Consider the following 20571-nt stretch of genomic DNA (forward strand, 5'->3'; position numbering starts at 1 on the left):
ATATTTCTACCCTAACAGACATATTTCTTCATAACATTTTTCTACCCATGTTTGATGTACAATTTTGAAAAATTATGGTTTTTATCTATATTTTTGAGTAGTAGATACAGAATTATTTTATTTTATATTGTTTTGTTCATGTCAAATAAATGTTCTTCTTTGACAAAAGAAAAAAAAAAAAAAACAGTATAAAAAATATTGTTCTAGTGTCCGAAGCTATGTTTGTAGAGGTTTTTAGTGGTGTTGTCGTGATCATCCTCAAATGCTGAATGTCAGCTAAGTACTGTGGAGAAATACACTAAAGCAGGTTATTATGAGACATATTTATTTCAACGCTCTAAATTAGTGTGCATGTATGTTTGTATTTGTGTGTATGTGTTAAAATGTTTGGTAAAAAGCAGCAGGTGGGTGGTCGGATTCATTTTCTGCGGAATCGTATTCTTCCAGAGCTGAGTCAGAACACCCACTAAAATCCCTCCCACACATGCTCTCATAGAAACACACATACATGCAATCACAGAAAAACGCAAATTCACAAGCACATGTACACAAAAATACGCAAAACAGAGAACGAGGAAAGGATGAATAGGGCTGCCCTTCAAGTCTGTCTGCGCTTGGCCTTAATTCCTTAGCACACGGTTCCACCTCCAGAGCTGATCATTATTTCAGCCAAACATATTACATAAAACCTGTTACAAATTTTAATATAACTATTATATTAGATTGAAGCTGAGGGCAAGATTATACTGGAGCGCTGAACACTTTCAGTAGTGTGATATATCACCAGTGCAGCCAAAATGAGGAGGTGTGTGTGAAAACTACAGATGAAGTGAGATAATTGGTTAATTGTTGAGAATTGCATCTTTGTTTGCTTGCTTTGCTGCTTTTTCCACCATTAACTGTATGTGTGTGTGTGTTTGTATGTGTGAAAGAGAGGCTGTACTGGTACCACATAATCAGATGGTGATATAGAATATCCCATGGTATTTACTGTGCATGGTACTACCTTAAATACATACAAAAAAATACACACTGCATTTTACCTATTCATCATTATTGGAATACAAAGATGAGGATGTTGCTAGGAAAAACCTAGGGTGATGGTACCAGATGGTAATCCTATGGTAAATGATATTGAATGATTACCATGTTCAGATTCTGTGTTTGTGCTACTTTAAGTGCCATATTATCGTTTTATATTTAGACAAAAAAAAAAGCATTGGATTGCTTTAGCACCCATCCCAAAACTATGGTATCTCCATGGTGCAATGTCCATAGTTAATACTATGGTATTTTTGACGCTTCACCTTCGGAGCTCAAAGGCAAGGATGTTGTTGAAGGGGAAAACCCAAGTGATATGAATAATACCATGGTACTTTATACATACTGTACCACAAAAACCATGGTAAATCTGTGGTAAACACAAGTTACATATTTGCGATGTACCATTATTTCAACAAGCTGAAGGCTCACAAAAAAAAACAACAACAACAACAGATCATGTTTTTAGGCCATTTGAAGGTTGATTTCAACTTGACAAAGTGGTGATATATAAGTGTGCGAGTTGTTTGCTATTTATTAGTTTTCCCATTAACACCAGTATAATGTTCATTCAGACTGAAGAGGCGGGATTTATCACATGAACCAATCACAGCCAAACATAACCAGTCATATCCAATCATATCATGATGGAGGCATTGCCTCCTCTCACGTGACATTCCCCCTTTCAATCTCTATTATGCCCCACCAAACTAACCGCACGCTTTAGGGGGTCTGTTAAAACTCAGTGGGCTTAGGGGATGCGACAGAGACGCAGATTATCGCCGTAACTTTACTTGCTGTTGTCACTGTCAGACAGTTTTACTTTACTAAGAATTAGTTATTTATATGCATTTTTATGTCATATTTTGTAATATTTGTGTTGTTTTACTTTTGTACTATGAATATTTTTTCCATCCAAATTTTGAGGAGGCACTGCTTCCCTTGCCGCCTTGGAGGAAAAGCCCCTGTTATGGTCATACTGCAAGAATATTATTATCATACTACATATCCAAAATACGACAGAGTGCCACGTTAATAAATATTAAAAATTTTTTACGAGATTAAAGTCGTAATATTTAGAGAATAAAGGCAAAATTATGAGAATGAAGTCGAAATGTTTTGAGAATAAAGTCAAAATGTTTCGAGAATAAAGTCAAAATATTTTGAGAATAAAATCAAAATTATGAGAATTACTTCGTAGCAATTACGAGTTTAAAGTTATGATATAGTTATGAGTGTATTCTAGCCTATTGTACATGCGAATTGTAAGAATAAAAGATTGGATGCTACAGACGTTTTTGTGAAGTAGGTGGTGGAATTTTCACAAAGAAAACAGTATAATTTAATGAAACGAATGTCTTATTGTAATCGAAAAGACGTTTACAGTTGAATACAGCTGTCCCATCACATTAAAAAGCATGAAAAACACATTATTGCAAGACACGTTGTTTGTATTTCGCTAGAAAACTGACAGATTTTGAACGCTGAGATTTTGTTTTATATTGAAAGTACTAAAAGCATAAAGCTTATTGCTATTATTGGGTGACTGCAAATAGGCCTTATAAATGCAAAGTATAACATGGTACAATTTCTGCTAATAATCCCACATATATTCAAATTAAAGGTGTGGTATGTATTTTTCATAAACGCTTTAGAAAACTGAGTCAGGCCGAGTACCAAAACAAACTTGTACCCAATCAGCAATAAGGGATGTGTCTACTCATAATGGGGAGGAAAGAGCGCTCAGTGCTGGCATTAGCCGAGCTGAGCAGAGCTGAGCCGAGCTGAGCCAAGCAACGACAGAAAGATAGAGATGGTGGATGAAAAACTAAAGTGCAAAACGTCTGCGGAACAAAAGAAGGCTTGCGATAAGGCAGCGGTTCCCAATCCCAGTCCTCGTGCCCACCCACATATTTTGCATGTCTCTCTTAGTTAACGCACCTGATTCAGATAACCAGCTCGTTAGAAGAGAGCTACATGCATGAATTGTGTTCTGTTTGATATGATCACTACACAGTACTTGACTGCTACTGCTAACATTTGCTATCAGTTTAATGTTTAACTAAGTAAACAAAGACAAAACCGCAATAGTCTATTTACAGATGTAACTGACCTGCACTTGAAGTCCTGAAACAAGACAGTTTTGCTTCTCTGGTCCACCTGGGCACCACTTGAGTCTCGCATCCTTTTTTGACGGAAGGGCGGATACACGGAGCCAAATGTAATCGCGTTGCCAGTCAAGACTAACCGATTCATGATTTATGAGTTTTATTATTGAATGGCGAATTGAACAAAAACAACAACAACAACAATATCAAAAAAAAAGGAGGGCAACGGGCCAAATTGGTTGCCAGGCCACCAGGAATTCTCCCGGTGCTCCCGACGGCCAGTCCGCCCCTGATGCTCATGTGTCATGTTTGCTTGTTTGTTCATCTGCAATCAGTAACTCCGCACAGCAGATTCCACTATTATCGTTGCCGGGGTTGTGTACGTATGTGTGGAGCGGGAGCATTTTGGGGTAGGAGCGTGTTTGTTTTGGTGATTTCAAATATCAGCATTTGGTACCAGAAATCTCTTACCCTACCTTTAATTCCGGTAGCTTGACAAGTTCTCCTGGTGCTTCCAATCTGGGCAATTTGCATGTGCAGGCTATACTCTCAAAATATTATAACTTTAATTGCTTTGATTTAATTCTTGCAATTTTGGCTTTATTCTCATAATTTCTACCTGATTCTCAAAATATTTTGACTTTATTCTCGTCATTTCATCTTTATTCTCAAAATATTAATTTTGTAATTTGAGATTTGTTATTTTTTAACATGGCACAAAAACAGCGTTGTACAAAATACCATGCTAGAACCATGGTCATTTGTAAGTGTACATTTAATATCACAGTGTTTTTTTTAGAAGTGAAACATCACCATTTAGCTGTTCAACATTTTTAGAGTCCAAAGAAAATTGTGTGTTAGGAAAAACTCCCTGACCGTAGCTTGTGTTTGTGTGTGTGTGTGTGTGGGAGAGAGAGAGTTATACAGTGGCACCCTTTAAAGGGCATCCTCAAGCTGTGTGTGTGTGGGTGAAGCATTAGCTTACTAAATATGATTTATATTATGCATAATGGAGAATGCACTGTAGCTTTTGGGATGGTCTTTTAAGAAATAGTCTCTTTTGTATGCAGAAACTGGAAAGAATATTTGTGTGCATGGTATGATCATGGAGTTGTTTAGATGTTTGTATACACGCATTCGTGCATGTATGTGTGAGAATAAAAGGGTTGCGTGACACTGCATTGGAAAGATCAGGGTCATATAAACAGTCTGATTTTAGCTTGCAGGCGAGTTTAACACTGAATTAATGTCCTCCTACCCGTTTGAGAGCGAGTATGTGAGTGTTTGTTTGTTTTGTGCACATTTGTGTTCTCATGACAGAATGTGTGGCCTTTTTGTGTGTGAGCGTACGGCATGTGTTGGTGTGTAAGCGAGTGAATCAGCGTGTGTGTAAGCAGGACTGGAGCAAGACTTCAAAGCCACTGAATCGGTTGGAAACTTTACGTGTGTGTGTGTCATCTCTCTTAGCAGATAGTGTGCTCTCTTATGCTGAGAACCACATCATGTTCTCAGTGAATAACTGAGCAGTGCTCTCTCTGATGTTGAATATTCAATTATGTGTAATGCTGTATTGAATATTCATGTGCTTTTTCTGTGAAAGGGCGCTCATACCTTTGGTCTCTGCTCTCACGCAGATGGAAGACGAAAGATGGAAGGCCAAATATAGAGTGTACAGTGTGTTTGCGCGTATGTTGTAAATTGCTGAAGGGCAAACTTATTTTAAAAGGACGTTAAGCATCTGAAATATATTTCAGACATTCTTTACGTTATACTGGACTGTGGCAGACAAATAAATTATTTAATATATGTTGTAAAAAGTTTAAAACTTTAGAAATAAATATTTTGTTTATCCAGTTCACTGAACGTAATGGATCTCTCTATGGATGTTTGTTACTCAGTTCAAGGCAGATATATATATATTTTTTTTTTTTACTGTTTTTTAGCATCTTCTGCTGCTTCAGCTTCAGACGTTTTAAAGTAGGTTGACATTGAAAGACCCCTGCATTCTGTTACACTATGTTTTGCCCTGTCCTGCGTGAACGACTCCTGACTCATTCTGTGCCACTTGGTTTGTTGAAGTGCATTGCCTGTGGTAGCAACCGGGGCTTTTTAAGTGGTACTTCAAGCTTGAACTGCTGAGATGGGGATTGTGCACAAGATATAGCACAAAAAACAAATTGTGCACAATATACAATTAATTGATCAGTCAAACAACTGACAAATTTATTAAGTATTGGGCATTTGCATCTGATTTTTTTTTTTTTTCAAAACATATTATTTAATCTACTATTGAGCTGCTGTATATTAAATCTGAGCTACAGAATTTTAGTCTGTCTGTTGCCATCCTTGGTTCTAAAATAAAATTTAAATTACTTGTCAGCTGCTTTTGACACTTGCCCATGGTTAACAGTAATTATCACATTATCAAATATGTACTCTCTTAGTGTAATTACAGAAACTTTTAACAAAAAAACAAAACAAAAAACACAGTAGTGCAGCTGTAATTAATTATTTCTATTTAATTTACTAATTGCCGCTTAGCTATTAAAAGAAAACACTTTTATATTATTTAAATCACTTATTAATGTTGAAAAAGTTATTCTGTCGATAAATAGTACATTCAAAAGAACAGCGTTTATTTGAAATATAACACTTTTATAACATTATAAATGTCTTTACTGTCAGTTTTAATCCTTGCTGAATAGAAGTACTAATTTTCTTAAAAAAAAGAATTTAAAATAAATAAATGAATAAAATAAATAAATACAATTAAATAATATACTTGCAAGCAGCAATTACTGGGGTTCAAGGGCTTTAAGGCAGTTAAGCACATACGAAAAAAGACATTATATATTATTTAGCAAGCCTGTAACCACCTCAAAATCAATGATTTAAAAAGCATTTTGGCACATCCAAATTACCACAGAAATATTATTATTATTATTTTTTTTTTACGTGTATGATTGTCATAGCGCCAGCTGTGGTCCAATCTCCCTAAAACTTTGAATGCATGTTTGGAATCACCTGTCACATGTGCTCACCAGGTTTCGTTAAGTTTTGAGTTTTTGTTTAGGCTTTATAGGCTTTTGGGTATATTTGGACAGGCCATTTTTCTAAAGGATCCTGTTATAGCTTCCCAAAGGGTCAATTTTAACTCTTTTGATTATTATTATTGGCCTAGAGAGTCCAGAGAATTGTTCAGCAGTGTTTTTTCCAGATTAAGTGATGAACCCAGGACTAGTTCGCAAAAGTAGGTTATTGAATCATTTAACAATCATTTAACAAACGATTTGGTTGACAGCAGTGGTTCTACATGTGGTTCAATTGGTCCGGAATGAAGAGTTCTATCATATGATGCTAAAAACCACACAACATACAATCGTTTATGTCCTTGAAAATGCAATATCACCCCCCAGTGGCTGATTTCTTTCAAATTTCTCACAGACCTTTAGGGTCGTGAGTCAAACAGGCCCACAGAGTTTCGTTCCGATCAACCACTGTTAATCGTGTCTAATAGGTGCTCAAATTTCATCGGCCAATGCTGCAGTGTTTTTTGAGATACACAAATGTCCTTATAGGCACTTGTGGCACTTTGGACCAAGGCCGTGCATTCCAATTAACATGTTGATAGGACAAACGGTTGCGTAGATGTGGCCATTTTTATGTTTTTTTTCCCCCTCTTATAGTGCCAGTGGCCAAACTCTGAGATTTGTTTTCACATGACCTTAGATTCAGCTCTTTCATGTGTGTTGTGAGTTTGGCGAAGATATCTCATTCTGTTCAAAAATTATAGCCGTTTTAGCATAAGCACCCCTGCCCCTTTCGAACGTTTTGGCGTCCCTTAGCAACGGCAAGTCGAAAGTTCAACGTTTTTTTTTTTTTTTGGAGAATTATTGATATTCACTGTCCAGAGAATCTTCCTGCACTGGTTTGGTTCCAATCGAGTGAAAAACCTAAGACTAGTTCCCAAAAGTAAAAAAAAATCCAAAATACCCCAAAATTTTGCTGGGTGATGGACGAAGTTGTGTACTCATGCATGCGGTTTGTCCGCCCAAGAATTCCAACGCCGTAAGACACTTGAGCCTGTGACAAACACTTCAGGCTCGATTTCGTACTTTTGATTGCTGTAACTTGGTGATAAGTGTAGGAGTACTGCCATCTCTCCAAGTTTCAAGTCTACAACTTACGCTTTGGTCTGCCCAATCAGCTTTATGTGGAGATCGCAGACTTTTTTGACATTCTAGCAATTACAATAGGGTTACAGCACTACGCGCTTGAACCTTTAAAAAATCTTAAGTACACAACAATTTGACTATTTACCATCTTGCAGTGAGTGACTGCATCTGCTGCCGCAACTGTAGAGTGACTCATATGGAAGAACATTTTGTTTATTGTACTGTCTGTTTTCTTTTTTTACACATACACTTAAAGACATCTAAATCTCTCTCGTTCTGTCTCTTCCCAGGTTGACATGTATATGATGTCATCATCACCCTGGTTGCCTCGGAAACAGAAGTGGGGGGGGGGGGGGTGGCTGCAAAATGAGAGACAGGGAGAGAGGGATGGGGGGGGGTGCTGAGCAGAGGAGATCTAAAATTCATGTCATTCCTGCAATAACCTTGTCTACGTCCGACCACTAAGACTTCCTCTCTTCTCTGATGCAAAATAATCATGAAAAGACACTTGTGCTGTCACCAGCGCTCTAAACTCCAGCTGTCTGCTACAGAGAGAGAGAGAAGTGGTGCCACATGGGATATCAGAGCTCAGGGTCGCAGGGTTAAACATAGAGGAGGTGTGATGATGTGTGTGAGTGCTTTTCTTTGTGTCTGTCTCTGTTAATTAGCTGGTATGGAAGATTTTGGATGAAGCCTTTTGGATGAAGCCTTTTGTGTTTTTTGTAAGTGCACACTTGTGCTTGATGAATAAGGACGCTTTGATGTGATCCCCATTGATATCAGCTGTGATATTAGAGACACTTTGTATCCGGATTTTTTCTTCTGTGTCTCAAGTTGCCACAGTTATATTATTAGTGCACAGTAACAAAGAAGTATCATGGTATTACAAATACATTCACAACTTTTCAAAGGTTTGGGGTGATATATATATACGTTTATTATTATATATCAGGGGTGGCGAACGTCGGTCCTGGAGAGCCGCAGCCCTGCAGAGTTTTGCTGCAACCCTAATCAAACGCACCTGAGCAAGCTTATCAAGGTCTGTAGGGTTACTAGAAAGCAACAGGCAGGTGAGTTTTAATTAGGGTTGGAGCTGAACTCTGCAGGGCTGCGGCTCTCCAGGACCGGAGTTCGCCACCCCTGTTATATATGTAAGTTTTTTATTCTCACCAGTGCTGAATTTATTTTAGCAAAATACATACAATTTATACAATTTATACAACAGTTCTTTCTGGTCCTTGAATCTGATTGGCTGAGAGCCTTTTCCAGCTGTGCGATATTGTATCTTTATTGTATCTTTAATATCGGAACTCCAACTGTTTCACTGTTTGTATCAGTGTATTTCTCACAGCACAGCAATTTTATAATACTGTTTTTGTGTCATGGAATATCGTTTTAAGAGGTTTTAGGTGAGAATGTACTTGTTTAGACTTTAAATATGTGGTTTGGTAATAAAGATAATGTCTATTTTAAAAAATTAGCTTCATTGTTTGTGGAGATGTGAGCTCCAGGGTGTCAGCAGCCGTTCAGCACTCATGAACCCGCCGAGAGCAGCCTTACCTTAGCCAGGTCTTCTGGAATTTGCCGCTGGCTCTGATGTCTCTATAGTGGTTAAATGTGAGGTAAAATTCACTTTGGCTAAATCTGATGGGCAGTCTTTGGTCTCGTTAATCTATTATTTGTTCCAGAGCAAATAGTTTTGGCTGAAGGCAAAATCTCATCACGTTATATTTTATGTAAATTTAATGCTGTATATCAGAGCACTGCCTTTGTACTTTTGACTAAATTGCCTGGCGACTTTTATGATGGCTGCTGTTGTTGTTTATTAAATATTATTATTCAAAAAAATGTATAGAAATGATAGTAGCATTTAATAGTATTTAGTATTTGATAGAGGTCAACTGATATTGGATTTTACTGATATGATAACTAGGTTGAACCACACTGCTCGAGACTGATTAATCGACCGATAGTTGGATACTGAATGGAAAATAATTAGTGCTCTACTATTTAAAAAAAAAGTAGCCAACTGAACTATACTTTGTAAATGAATAAAAATATTTATATTTAGTGTATATTGATCATTACAGTTAATTCATTGTTCATTAATGTTAACAAAAGCAACTAAAAAATTTTAAATATATCAGTAAATGCTGAAATTAACACACCCTAACAAGGAGCAATACTTCTATTCTACAGCTTTTATCAATCTTAATGTTACAAATGGACTCATATTGTAAAGTTATAATTACCATTACATCAGCAATCAAGCTAAAGACAGTCATCTTTAAATATCTACACAAAGGCCACAGTATTGAAATTGCATATATATGGATATTGTGTACTTTCACAATTTAACTGCTTCTATTCTAGAACATTTGTGGTTATCTAATCAAAATATAAAAATATGTTAGTCACACAACGGCTGCTCCAGCAACGGACCCAATCCGTAAAAAAACTATCGACATGGATTTTTGCAGATAACCGTTAATCGTTAATCTGCAAAACTGATACATCGGTCAACCTCTAGTATTTGAGATACAGTGTGTGTGTGTGTGTGTGTGTGTGTCTGTGTGTGTGATGGTGATTTTAGTTACATTATTCTGCTTTAGAGGGCGACAAGAAACTGTTTTTGTGAGTCATCAGTAAAGAATTTTATATTGAAAGAGACTGGAACAGGTTTGTAAACAAGGAAGTTATTTTTACATTCAATAACAGTTTGTAAGAGAGTCATCAAAAATCACCCTTAACAGATGAAAGGATAATACGACAAAGATATCTCTTTCCTCAGCGGACATTCAAACTAATGTTTTATTGAATGAATGCTGTTTCAGATGCTGGTAATCACACTCGCTCAGTCTCCCTCTCATTATACTCTACATAATACAGCAAGCTTTTAAAACAGTAATACAGTAAGCTTGTAATAAAGCAACTCAACGTTCCTTACTAGTTTTTAAAGTGACGTTTTCAAATTATTAATGGAGGCTTGGGCTCAGCTGTTCAGCTGTCAAACAGAGATTTAAATCTGTGGCAGAAGGAAGTAGTTTGCACAACGAGGGTTGTATAAACGCAATATCACACTCGTAGCTGTGCGATATGGCTGTATATCCGCACACTGTGATTGCCTACGGCCGAATCACAGTCGTCCAGATATACAGCCATATCGTACTCCTACTCATGTGATATTGCTCATTTAAAAATGTTTCTATTGCTTTCAGCATTGATAAAAATACTTCTTATTATCAGTGTTGTAAAATCAGTTGCGCTGCCTAATACTTCCCGATACCTGAAAATGATTCTAATAACAGGTTTACGATTATAATAAGATGTTTAAACTGGAAAGTAAATGAAATCTCTTCTTTTCTCTTGTTTTGTACTTGGAAGCATGACAGAAAATGTTCACTGAGGAGCTGAAGCCAGACAAAGCTATTACTGTGCAGCTGAGATCACATCCAAAATAAATGTTGAAATGTCTTCATATAGGACATGAGGAGGCAATTACTTTGGTATGCAGGACTGTTAATATAATGTATTTTAAGATGTGTCAGTAATGGGGACAGGACACAGTCTGCCATGAGTCAGTGACAAAGCTTAAGTCATTTAGTAAATGAATAATTGAGTTGACCATAATTTCCAAATGTGTGAAGTGGTACAGTATATACTGTATAGTGTAGGCACTGTGGCAGCTACTATCTGCTCAAATTCACAGCAAACGAAAAATAATACAGTACATTTATAGTCAGGATTAAAAAAGTAAAATGCATTCAGTTGCTTTTTAATTCAGATTTTGAATTTTTGGATGTATTTATTTAGCCAGCATTTTCGCCTTAGGGTTTATTTAGTAGTGTTTAATGTTTACTTCAATGGTCAGTAAATAACCAAAAAAAAAAAAACTGTAGTGCACATGGTGTGCTTTGGTCTTTGACTCAATTTGCATTTGATATCTCTCTTGTGGGCAACTGATCTTATTGGCTTTTATCAGTCTGTTCTGTGATTGGCTGCAGCCACAGATGTGTGATCCCTGGAGATATACTGCCAGAGGACATTTTGTTTTGAGAGATGTGTCAGTGTGAATGTTTCAGGTAAGCTGTTTGCTATATTACAACTGTCGGTTAATCATGCACACTGACCACATGTACAGTATATTCCATAATCAGAGATTTTCTTGTGGCTACAGTAGAACAAATCAAGCTTGAGCTACCACCTTCATATTTGAATTCACAACCAGCACAGCCCACCTGCTACTACAGTCGATTAACTATTAGCTATTAAAAAACTCTTTTGTAATACAAGTCTGTCTAATGCTATACTGTATATACAATTGTGTTCAACCGTTGAAATTTGGTAAGATTTTTAAAAATATTTTTAAAAGAAGTCTCTTATGTTCACAAAGGCTGCAATTGTTTAATCAAAAATACAGTAAAAACAGTGATATTGTGAAATTTTATTACAATTTAAAATACTTGCTTTCTATTTGAATATATTTGAAAATTTCATTTATTCATGAGTTTGCAAAGTTGATGTTTCAGCAGAAATCATTCTGATATGCTGATTTGATGCTCAAGCAACATTTTCTATTATTGTCAGTGTTGAAAATGGTTGTGCTGCCTAATACTTTGTGGAAAACATGATACATGAAAACATGCATATAGAGCACTATGAAATCTGTTTTATTTTTTTTCCTAAATTTCGTTTTTTTATTTATTTATTTATTTTTGTTTTCCCAAATTCTGTATTTTCCATTTATTTTTTCTGAATTCTTTTTTTTTTGTTTGTTTGTTTGTTTTAATTTTTCTAGACTTTGTTTTAATGGTTGAACTAAAAAAATAAGAATCAAAAAGCATGTTTAAAAAATGAAACTTACACTATTCAACAGCAATTCAACAGCGTTTTGTTAAAATGTTTGAATGTGTATAAAATATGTATATTGTTTTTTTTTTACTACCAAATTCTGTGCTTTTCATTAATTTCTGTTTGATTTTTTGTATTTTTTTTATTTTTTTTACATTTTTGTAGACTGTGTTTTAATGGTTAAATTAAAATATTAATAAAAAATAAAGTCTAATTAACTGAAATAATAAAACTTACACAATTTAACAGCAAATTATAAGTTTAACAAAATTAACATTTCTAACGCCCTATAAAATACTTTTTTTTTCTCAAACTCAGTTTTATTTTTACCAAATTCTGTGTTTTTCATTAATTTCTGGATTCGATTTTAATGGTTTCATTAAATTTTAATAATCAAAACATGTCTTATTAACTTATTTTAAAAAAATCTATATTATTATTATTATTATTATTATTATTTTCAGAAATACTGTGTGGTGTATTTACATTTTTTCTGGTAAATATTCCTTGGAAAATAATGTTTTAATAATAATTTTATTAGTAGTAGTAGTACTATCATTACATTAAGTCTTATATTTCTGTCACAGTTTCTTCAAGTTCAACCAAACTTTTATTTTGACAGGTTGTTGTGAAGACCTTTAAGTTTCTGTTTGTATATTATGAGACAATAGTTTTTCTCAAAAGAAGCGGTAAAATGCACATGAAGTGACTCTTAGAGCATTTCTAGAGATTGTTTATGTCTTCATGTACTCGCATATTAAGGCAGCAGAGGATGAAAACATTGCAAGCGTCATCACTTCAGTACTTCAGTATGTGTGTAGTAAACGAAACTGTGCGTCTGTGCCATTCGTTCACATGCAGAACATGCAGGATTCATATTTAATATTTAGTATTTTTGTGACTTGATATTCACAGGCACAAAATTTGACTAATTCCGTGGCATTCCACATTATACAGTAAATTATATTTTTATGACTGGATTCTGCAATTCCATTCAAGTTTTCTGTATCACAGAAATCATAGGGCCCAATGTATATTTTATATTATTAAGTAGATTTTGTCAGCAGGTATTTGTATGTCTGATTAATTAGATCAATTAATCCTAATATTGTGTTCAATTAAGACCAAATCGTTTATTGACAAAAGCAACAGCACAGTTCATGCCGTAATCAATTTCAATAAACAGTTCATTTTACTGGTAGCTGGTATGCCTGAAGTTAATTTTAATTCAATGAGGAGTTAAAGCCAACAGTTTAAATTTACCCATGAATCTCTGCGTCGGTTTAAAAGAATTTCAAGCCACAGATTGGCTGCAATAGTACAGCTGATGCCAGTGAGGCTTTTGGGACTTCATATCATCACACACCATTGCACCATACAGCTGAGATGTGCTTATCTTTATCTCTTTCTCTCTCTCTCTCTCTCCGTCTTTTTCTCTAAAATGTTTCTATTACAGTCGTGAGTGTGAGTGGAATGCTCAGATCCCTCATTACCTTAAATTAGCACTTCAGTGTTTGCCCACCAGCCCGGTCTGCATTATCGACAAAGCGTATGTGCGATTCTCCCTCCCTTGGTGAGTGCGTGTGCGCTGTAGGTGGTTAGTAACTGCCATCAAAAGCATTTCATCTCTAGATATTAAAAAAGAAAGCTATTTCTGGAGTCGTAATAACGGTTTTCAAGGGAATTTAACAAGGTTTTCTGTTAGGATTCTCTCCAAAGGCAACACTCAGCATCAGTGCAGCGCCCACTGGTGTAATTTTGCATGTTTACCGGGCCTCCCCTTGAGGAAACTACAACAACTCGCTCTAGCAATCTATCTAAACACTCACAGGTACAAGCTCATATACTTTCACAACACGTTCTGCATATATGTACACACACACACAACTCCATATGTCAGGTGTCTCCAGGGTGAATATTGTTGACCTGATTTCGATGTGGTCTTACGCTGGAATGATGTCACTGGCAGCTGTGAAGTGCTCGGTCACATGTCCAGAGTGTGAGTTCCCTGGCGACGCTGCTCGGCTTGTTAACTCAGACACTCGGAGCGTCTCTGAGAACAGTCCAAATGTCAGCGGATCAATGAGCGGGTGACGTGATCGGTCCCACTCTGCTCTAGGTTTCTCTTCATCTAATAAATAGGGTTGTTATATCCAATGACTTCATTTACTGAAGGCTGAGTTGATCCTTCAGACAAGCATCCTGTGGCCTCTCATTTCAGGTCTCTGTGGCCTCATGCTTCAGTTTGATTGGCTGTATTACTTAGCCTGAGTCCTGATTGGATGTTTGAGTCCTAATTGTTTAAATCTGGCAAAGAAAGTAGATGTATTGTTATATTATGTTTATTAGCTTATGTATTTTTTTTTTACTTATTTATTATTTTTGAGCCCTGATTGGCTCATCAGATTATATTTCAATGAGTGTTTAAAGATATAGCAAACATATAATATTACATTATATATTATATTATATTATATTATATTATATTATATTATATTATATTATATTATATTATATTATATTATTATATTATTATGTTATTACAGTGAGGTCCAAAGATATAAGACCTTTTTATTTTATTTTATTTTTATTATATCATAAATTAATTCATGAAGTGTTAAATCTAGCATATTTTTAAATTATATTATATTATATTATATTATATTATATTACATTACATTACATTACATTACATTATATTATATTATGTCATATTATATCATATTATATTACAGTGAGGTTCAAAAGTATGAGATCATATTTTATTTTATTTTATTTTATTTTTTTTATTACATTATATTACAGTGAGGTCCAAAAGTATGATACCATATTTTATTTTATTTTATTTTATTTTATTTTTACATGACATGGCATTACATTACAGTGAAGTCCAAAAGTATGTAACCATAATTTATATGTTATTTTATTTTATTTTATTTTATTTTATTTCAGTTTAGTTTAGTTTAGTTTAGTATTTTATTGCATTACATTACATTGACATTACAGTGAGGTCCAAAAGTATGAGACCATATTTTATTTTATTTTATTTTATTTTTCATTCATTCATTTATGCAGAAATGCATGCATATATTTGTTAATGAGGTGTTAAATCTAGCAAACTTATATTATATTATATTATACACTATTATGTTATATTATATGATATGAGATTATATTATATTGAAAAAAATACTGAAAGAAAGGTGTTTACTTTATTAGATGCAATTAAAATTTGCAATGAAAATATTTTAATTAAAAATTCTAAATTTTATTTTCCACCTCATGAAATATTGATTTTTTATTTCTATTTCTATCTCGTGTTGCGGGAGAATTACATGCACATATGTTTTTATTAATTTAGTCTTTCTCTTTCTTGTTCAGATGGAGGATGTGATTGCCAGGATGCAGGATGAAAAAAATGGCATACCTATCCGTACGGTGAAGAGTTTCCTGTCCAAGATTCCCAGTGTCTTCTCTGGTAATTCCCTTACATCTGTTTTATATACACTGCGGTTCCAAGCTGGCGCTGAGAAAGCAGGATTCAGCAGGAGCCAGTGCCCCACAGCAAGCCTGAAGACCAGCACAATGAAAACTCAGCCAGAACTCTGTAGTGCAGCGCCAGTACCAGAGCACTTCATGTACTGATCTCTGCTGATAGCCTGATCTCTATCAAAGGTCTCTGGCCTGCATTGCTCTGGTGGAGAAGCACAATAAATTCTGGGTATAAAGAACAGTGCTTGAATTGGTTGTTCAGGAGATTTGACTCATTATAGTTATTCAGATTTCATTCTGACAGCTAATGGAATATTCTGGCTTAATTTCAAGCTAATGTTTATAGGCCACATCAGTGGGATGCTGTCATTTGCCACAAACCAGGAAATAATTGGATCGGTTATTCAAATAGAATAATTAGAATGTTTCATTTTTATTGGATAATTATTGCACTGTTTACATAACAGAAGTGTCCAAATGTTATACTCCTGTATGTGCCATAATCCATTTTAAAAGGGCAGGATTAGGAATGAAAGAGCAAGAGAGAAATTCTCAGAAGGATATTCGTTCGTTCCTCTGACTGCGGTCCCCCGGAGGATTCATTAAAAGGCCAGCTTCAAGCTCTAACACCCCGGTCTCTGCCTCTCTATGCTTTAAAAAGTCTCTCACGCTCTTGGCTTCTGCTGTCTCTGGGGACACGCCTCTCGCTGCTGATTGGTTGAGGCAATAGGGGCTCTGTGCATATTTTGGGAGTACTGGATTTGATTGGTCATTAAGAGGTGTCTCGGAAATATATTTCTCAGAAGAAACTGTTCACAGTTTGTTAATTTAGCAGTGAACAGGTTGAAAACTAAATGGAAAATTTAAAGTGGAATGAAACACCCATTATTTATTACTGACTGTGAAAAGTTATCAATAACAAAGGAATAATTCACTCCAAAAAAATTAAAGTTTGCTGAAAATTTACTCACCCTCAGCCCTTTCAGGATGTGGATGAGTTCGAGTTTGTGTCTTCTTCAGAACAGATTTGGAGAAATTTAGCATTGCATTACTTGCTCACCAGTGGATCCTCTGCAGTGAATGGGTGCCGTCAGAATGAGAGTCCAAACAGCTGATATAAATATCACAGTAATCTACAAGTAATCCACACCACTCCAGTCAATCAATTAACATCTTGTGAGGCACAAATCTGAGATGTTTTTAACTCCAGACTGATGCTTCTGACTAAAATACCTTTAACCTTAATATTGCTTTTTCCAGTGAAAAAGCCTTCTTGTCTGAATCAGCATATTACAAGTGAAAACAGTTCTGTTCAGTTAAGAGAGTACAGCAGGGGATGGACTTTTTCACTGTAGAAAGCGTTATTATACATTATGGGCTTGTGTTTTGGGCAGAAGCGATGTTTTAAAGTTAAAATGATGGATTTGTATATTACAAACAGAGATTTTCACTTCACAAGATATTAATTCATGGATTGTAGTCATATTGGATTACTTGTAGATTATTGTGATGTTTTAATCAGATGTTTGGACTCTCATTCTGACGGCACCCATTCACTGCAGAGGATCCATTGGTGAGCAACTGAAGTAATGCTAAATTACTTCAAATCTGTTCAGATGAAGGAACAAATTCATCTACACTGCTGTTTAAAAGTTTGGGATCAGGAAGATTTTTAATATTTTTTGAAGAAGTCTTTTCTGCTCATCATGGCTGCATTTATTTGAATTAAAAACATAAAAAACAGTAGTATTGTGAAATATTATTGCAATTTAAAATAGTGGTTTCTCTTTTTTAATATACTTTAAAATAGAATTTATTCCTGTAATGCAAAGCTGAATTTTCAGCATCATTACTCCAGTCTTCAGTCTCACATGAGCCTTTATTCTATATATATATTATTTTTATATATTATTCTAATATGCTGATTTATTATCAATGTTGGAAACAGTTGTGCTGTGATACTTTATTCAGGATTCTTTGATGGATAAAATGTTAGGAACAGCATTTATTTAAATTTATTTTATTTATTTAATTTATTTTAATTTATTTTAATGAATACTTTTATTCAGCAAGGATGTGTTAAATTGATTTTTTAAATATGTGATAGTAGACTTACATTGTTAGAAAATATTATTTAAATATTATTTTAAATAAGTGCTGTTCTTTTTAACTTTTTATTCATCAAAGAATCCTGAAAAAAAGTATCACAGGTTCCAAAAGAATATTAAGCAGCACAACTGTTTCCAACATTGATCATAAATTAGCATATTAAAATGATTTCTGAAGGATCAAGTGACACTGAAGACTGGAGTGATGACTGATGAAAATTCAGCTTTGCATCACAGACATAAATCATAGTTTAAAGTATAGTTTAAATAGTTTAAAATATTTCATAATATTACTTTTTTCTGTATTTTTAATTAAATAAATGGAACTTGGATGAGCATAAGAGACTTCTTTAAAAAACATTAAAAATCTTACTGATCACAAACTTTTGAACAGCAAGTTTTTATTTCTGTTTTAACTCTTATATATCGATATATATTATATATCATATATGGCTGTTTTACCTTTTTCGTTAAGGGTGTTTGATCTTTGCATGTTCACTTTGCAAAGACTGGGTCTTCTGCTGAGATGCAGGATGATTTTGAAATGATTTTTGAAGTTGAGGGAGAAAATACGATTGGAGTTTTGCGACATACCCCAACTGTCTTGAGCCAGAATACACAGAGTTCAGGCAGAGCAAGACAAGATGAGCATTTGAGATTAAAAAGTATTTAAATAGTATTTTTTTTAATGTAAATAACCGATCGTTTCACTAGATAAGACCCTTGGGTGGGATCGTTTACAACCGCATTTGGGATTGTTTGAAGCCGCATTTAAACTGCATTTTGGAAGTTCAAACTCGGGGCACCATATCAGTGCATTATATGGAGAAAAATCCTGGAATGTTTTCCTCAAAAAACACAATTTCTTTATGACTGAAGAAAGAAAGACATGAACATCTTGGATGACAAGGGGATTAGTACATTATCCGTAAATTGTTGTTCTAGAAGTGGTCTCCTTTAAACTTGTCTCTGAATATTAAGATAGGATTAGAAGAAGTATTGTAATATCAAATTACACTCCTCTTCAGTTTATAACATTGCCCTTTTACACCAATTATGAGACTTTTGTCATAACTTATATAGAGATGCGTACCTTACTGCAGGCATTCATTTATTGTAGGTGGATATGTAGAAAGTAGATCTTGGTGTTGACTTCTTGGTTGCTTCGAGATTCAAAAAAAAGAGTACAAATAGGAGTTTGAGGTGCAGAGGTGAAGATTATGACATTCTGCTAATCCACGAAATACTGCAGCAGGGCTCTGCTAGACTTACTGTAGATCCTCTTTGGAGCATCCACAACCGCTGTACTTACCTTTAACAGAATTTATACAGTTCTGCTGCTCAGAGAGAGAGAGCCAAGGATTAGTCTGAGAAAATTTAGAAGGAAAAACTAAAGAAAAAACTGTAATTATAGGAAATGGTGCACAAAAAGAACAGATGGAATGAAGCATAAAAAAGAATAAAAGATAAAGTTTAGCTAGAATAGATAATGTCAGAATAAAATACTAAATGGTCTATGTCTCAGACAATACAATTGTTAGCACAAAGGCTCTAGTTAAAAGCTCTGCCATTTATCTTTATCTTTTTTTTTTTCCATTGGTGAGTAGACTCCATTTTGTAGTAGACCTTGCTGTCAAGACTTGCTTTAGATTTTTATAGTATTTTATAGTAGCCCATTTGTCCATTTAAAAAGAGATCCATCATTTCCTTGATTCTGAGCAATTATCTTCATTTCTTCTTTTTCAGGTTCAGACATTGTCCAGTGGCTGCTGAAGAATCTTTGTATTGAAGATCAAGGTAATACAGATTTTTCTTTAATGGTATCACTGACAATGCTGCAGCTGTGATGTGCGTAGATTAAAAATCTTCTCTACTCTTATTTTGATTCATTCGTATGCACTCGTTTTGATAAAAGTCAAAATCATAGCTTCAGGTGACAGGATAATATATTTCAGATTTGCATATTCATAATTATGAGTTGGCAAACAGCTAATGTCAGCATCTCCTGTTACTCCTTTAATTGAAGAAGAGAAGGGGAGGAGGACATTTTTACAGCAACACACAGCAGATAGTCGTTGAAAGAGGAGATTATGTTTCCCAAAGGCTTGTTCTAACTGCTGGATCACTTTCACATCTGCGTCTTCAGCAACAAGAATAGAGAAACTACTTTGAAACTGTAGCTTGCCAAGCAATGCGCTACTACACTGGAAAAAAAAAGCTGTGGAAACAGTTTTCACTCAGAAATTGCTAGTAAATTTCAAAATAACAAAGAAATGACAAGTAACACTTTTCACTGAAACTACTATTTTTTATAAAATGACCTCAATCCTTTATTTAAAACTGAAAAAGTTTACATTATTCTAGTGTAAAATTAGTAGTTTACTGTAAAATAGTAGTTTAACAATACAATTTAACCTTACACACACACACACACACACAAAAACACTCTACAATTGATAAAAATAAGGAATTATTACAATATATTTGTTCTTAACCTATATGTGACCCTGGACCCTGGTCATAAGGGTCATTTTTTTGAAATTGAGATTTATACATCATCTGAAAGCTGAATAAATAATGATATATGGTTTGTTAAGATAGGTCAATATTTGACCGAGATATAACTTTTTGAAAATCTGGAATCTGAGGGTGCAAAACAATCAAAATATTAAGAAAATCACCTTTAAAGTTGTCAAAATAAAGTTCTTAGTAATGCCTATTACCAATCAAAAATTAAGTTTTGATATATTTATGATAGGAAATTTGCAAAATATCTATGAACATGATCTTTACTTA

At 34.6% G+C, this 20571-nt stretch overlaps 1 protein-coding gene across 3 annotated transcripts in view; it reads left to right on the plus strand.

Annotated features, from left to right (window-relative positions):
- rgs7a (regulator of G protein signaling 7a) overlaps positions 1 to 20571 on the plus strand; it is a 63232-nt gene that overhangs the window by 24302 nt on the left and 18359 nt on the right. The window contains exons 1-3 of one of the 3 annotated variants that reach the window (XM_051134236.1): positions 3479 to 3559; positions 15557 to 15653; positions 19522 to 19572. In XM_051134236.1, coding sequence (XP_050990193.1) covers positions 15557 to 15653; positions 19522 to 19572 — 148 coding nt within the window. In that variant the 5' untranslated portion in view covers positions 3479 to 3559. Of the gene's footprint in view, positions 1 to 3478; positions 3560 to 11369; positions 11407 to 15556; positions 15654 to 19521; positions 19573 to 20571 lie in introns of those variants that run through there. The other 2 variants (XM_051134235.1, XM_051134234.1) reach the window with 2 other exon arrangements.

The sequence above is a fragment of the Labeo rohita genome, chromosome 17 (genome assembly GCF_022985175.1).
Source record: "Labeo rohita strain BAU-BD-2019 chromosome 17, IGBB_LRoh.1.0, whole genome shotgun sequence".
NCBI lineage: Eukaryota > Metazoa > Chordata > Actinopteri > Cypriniformes > Cyprinidae > Labeo > Labeo rohita.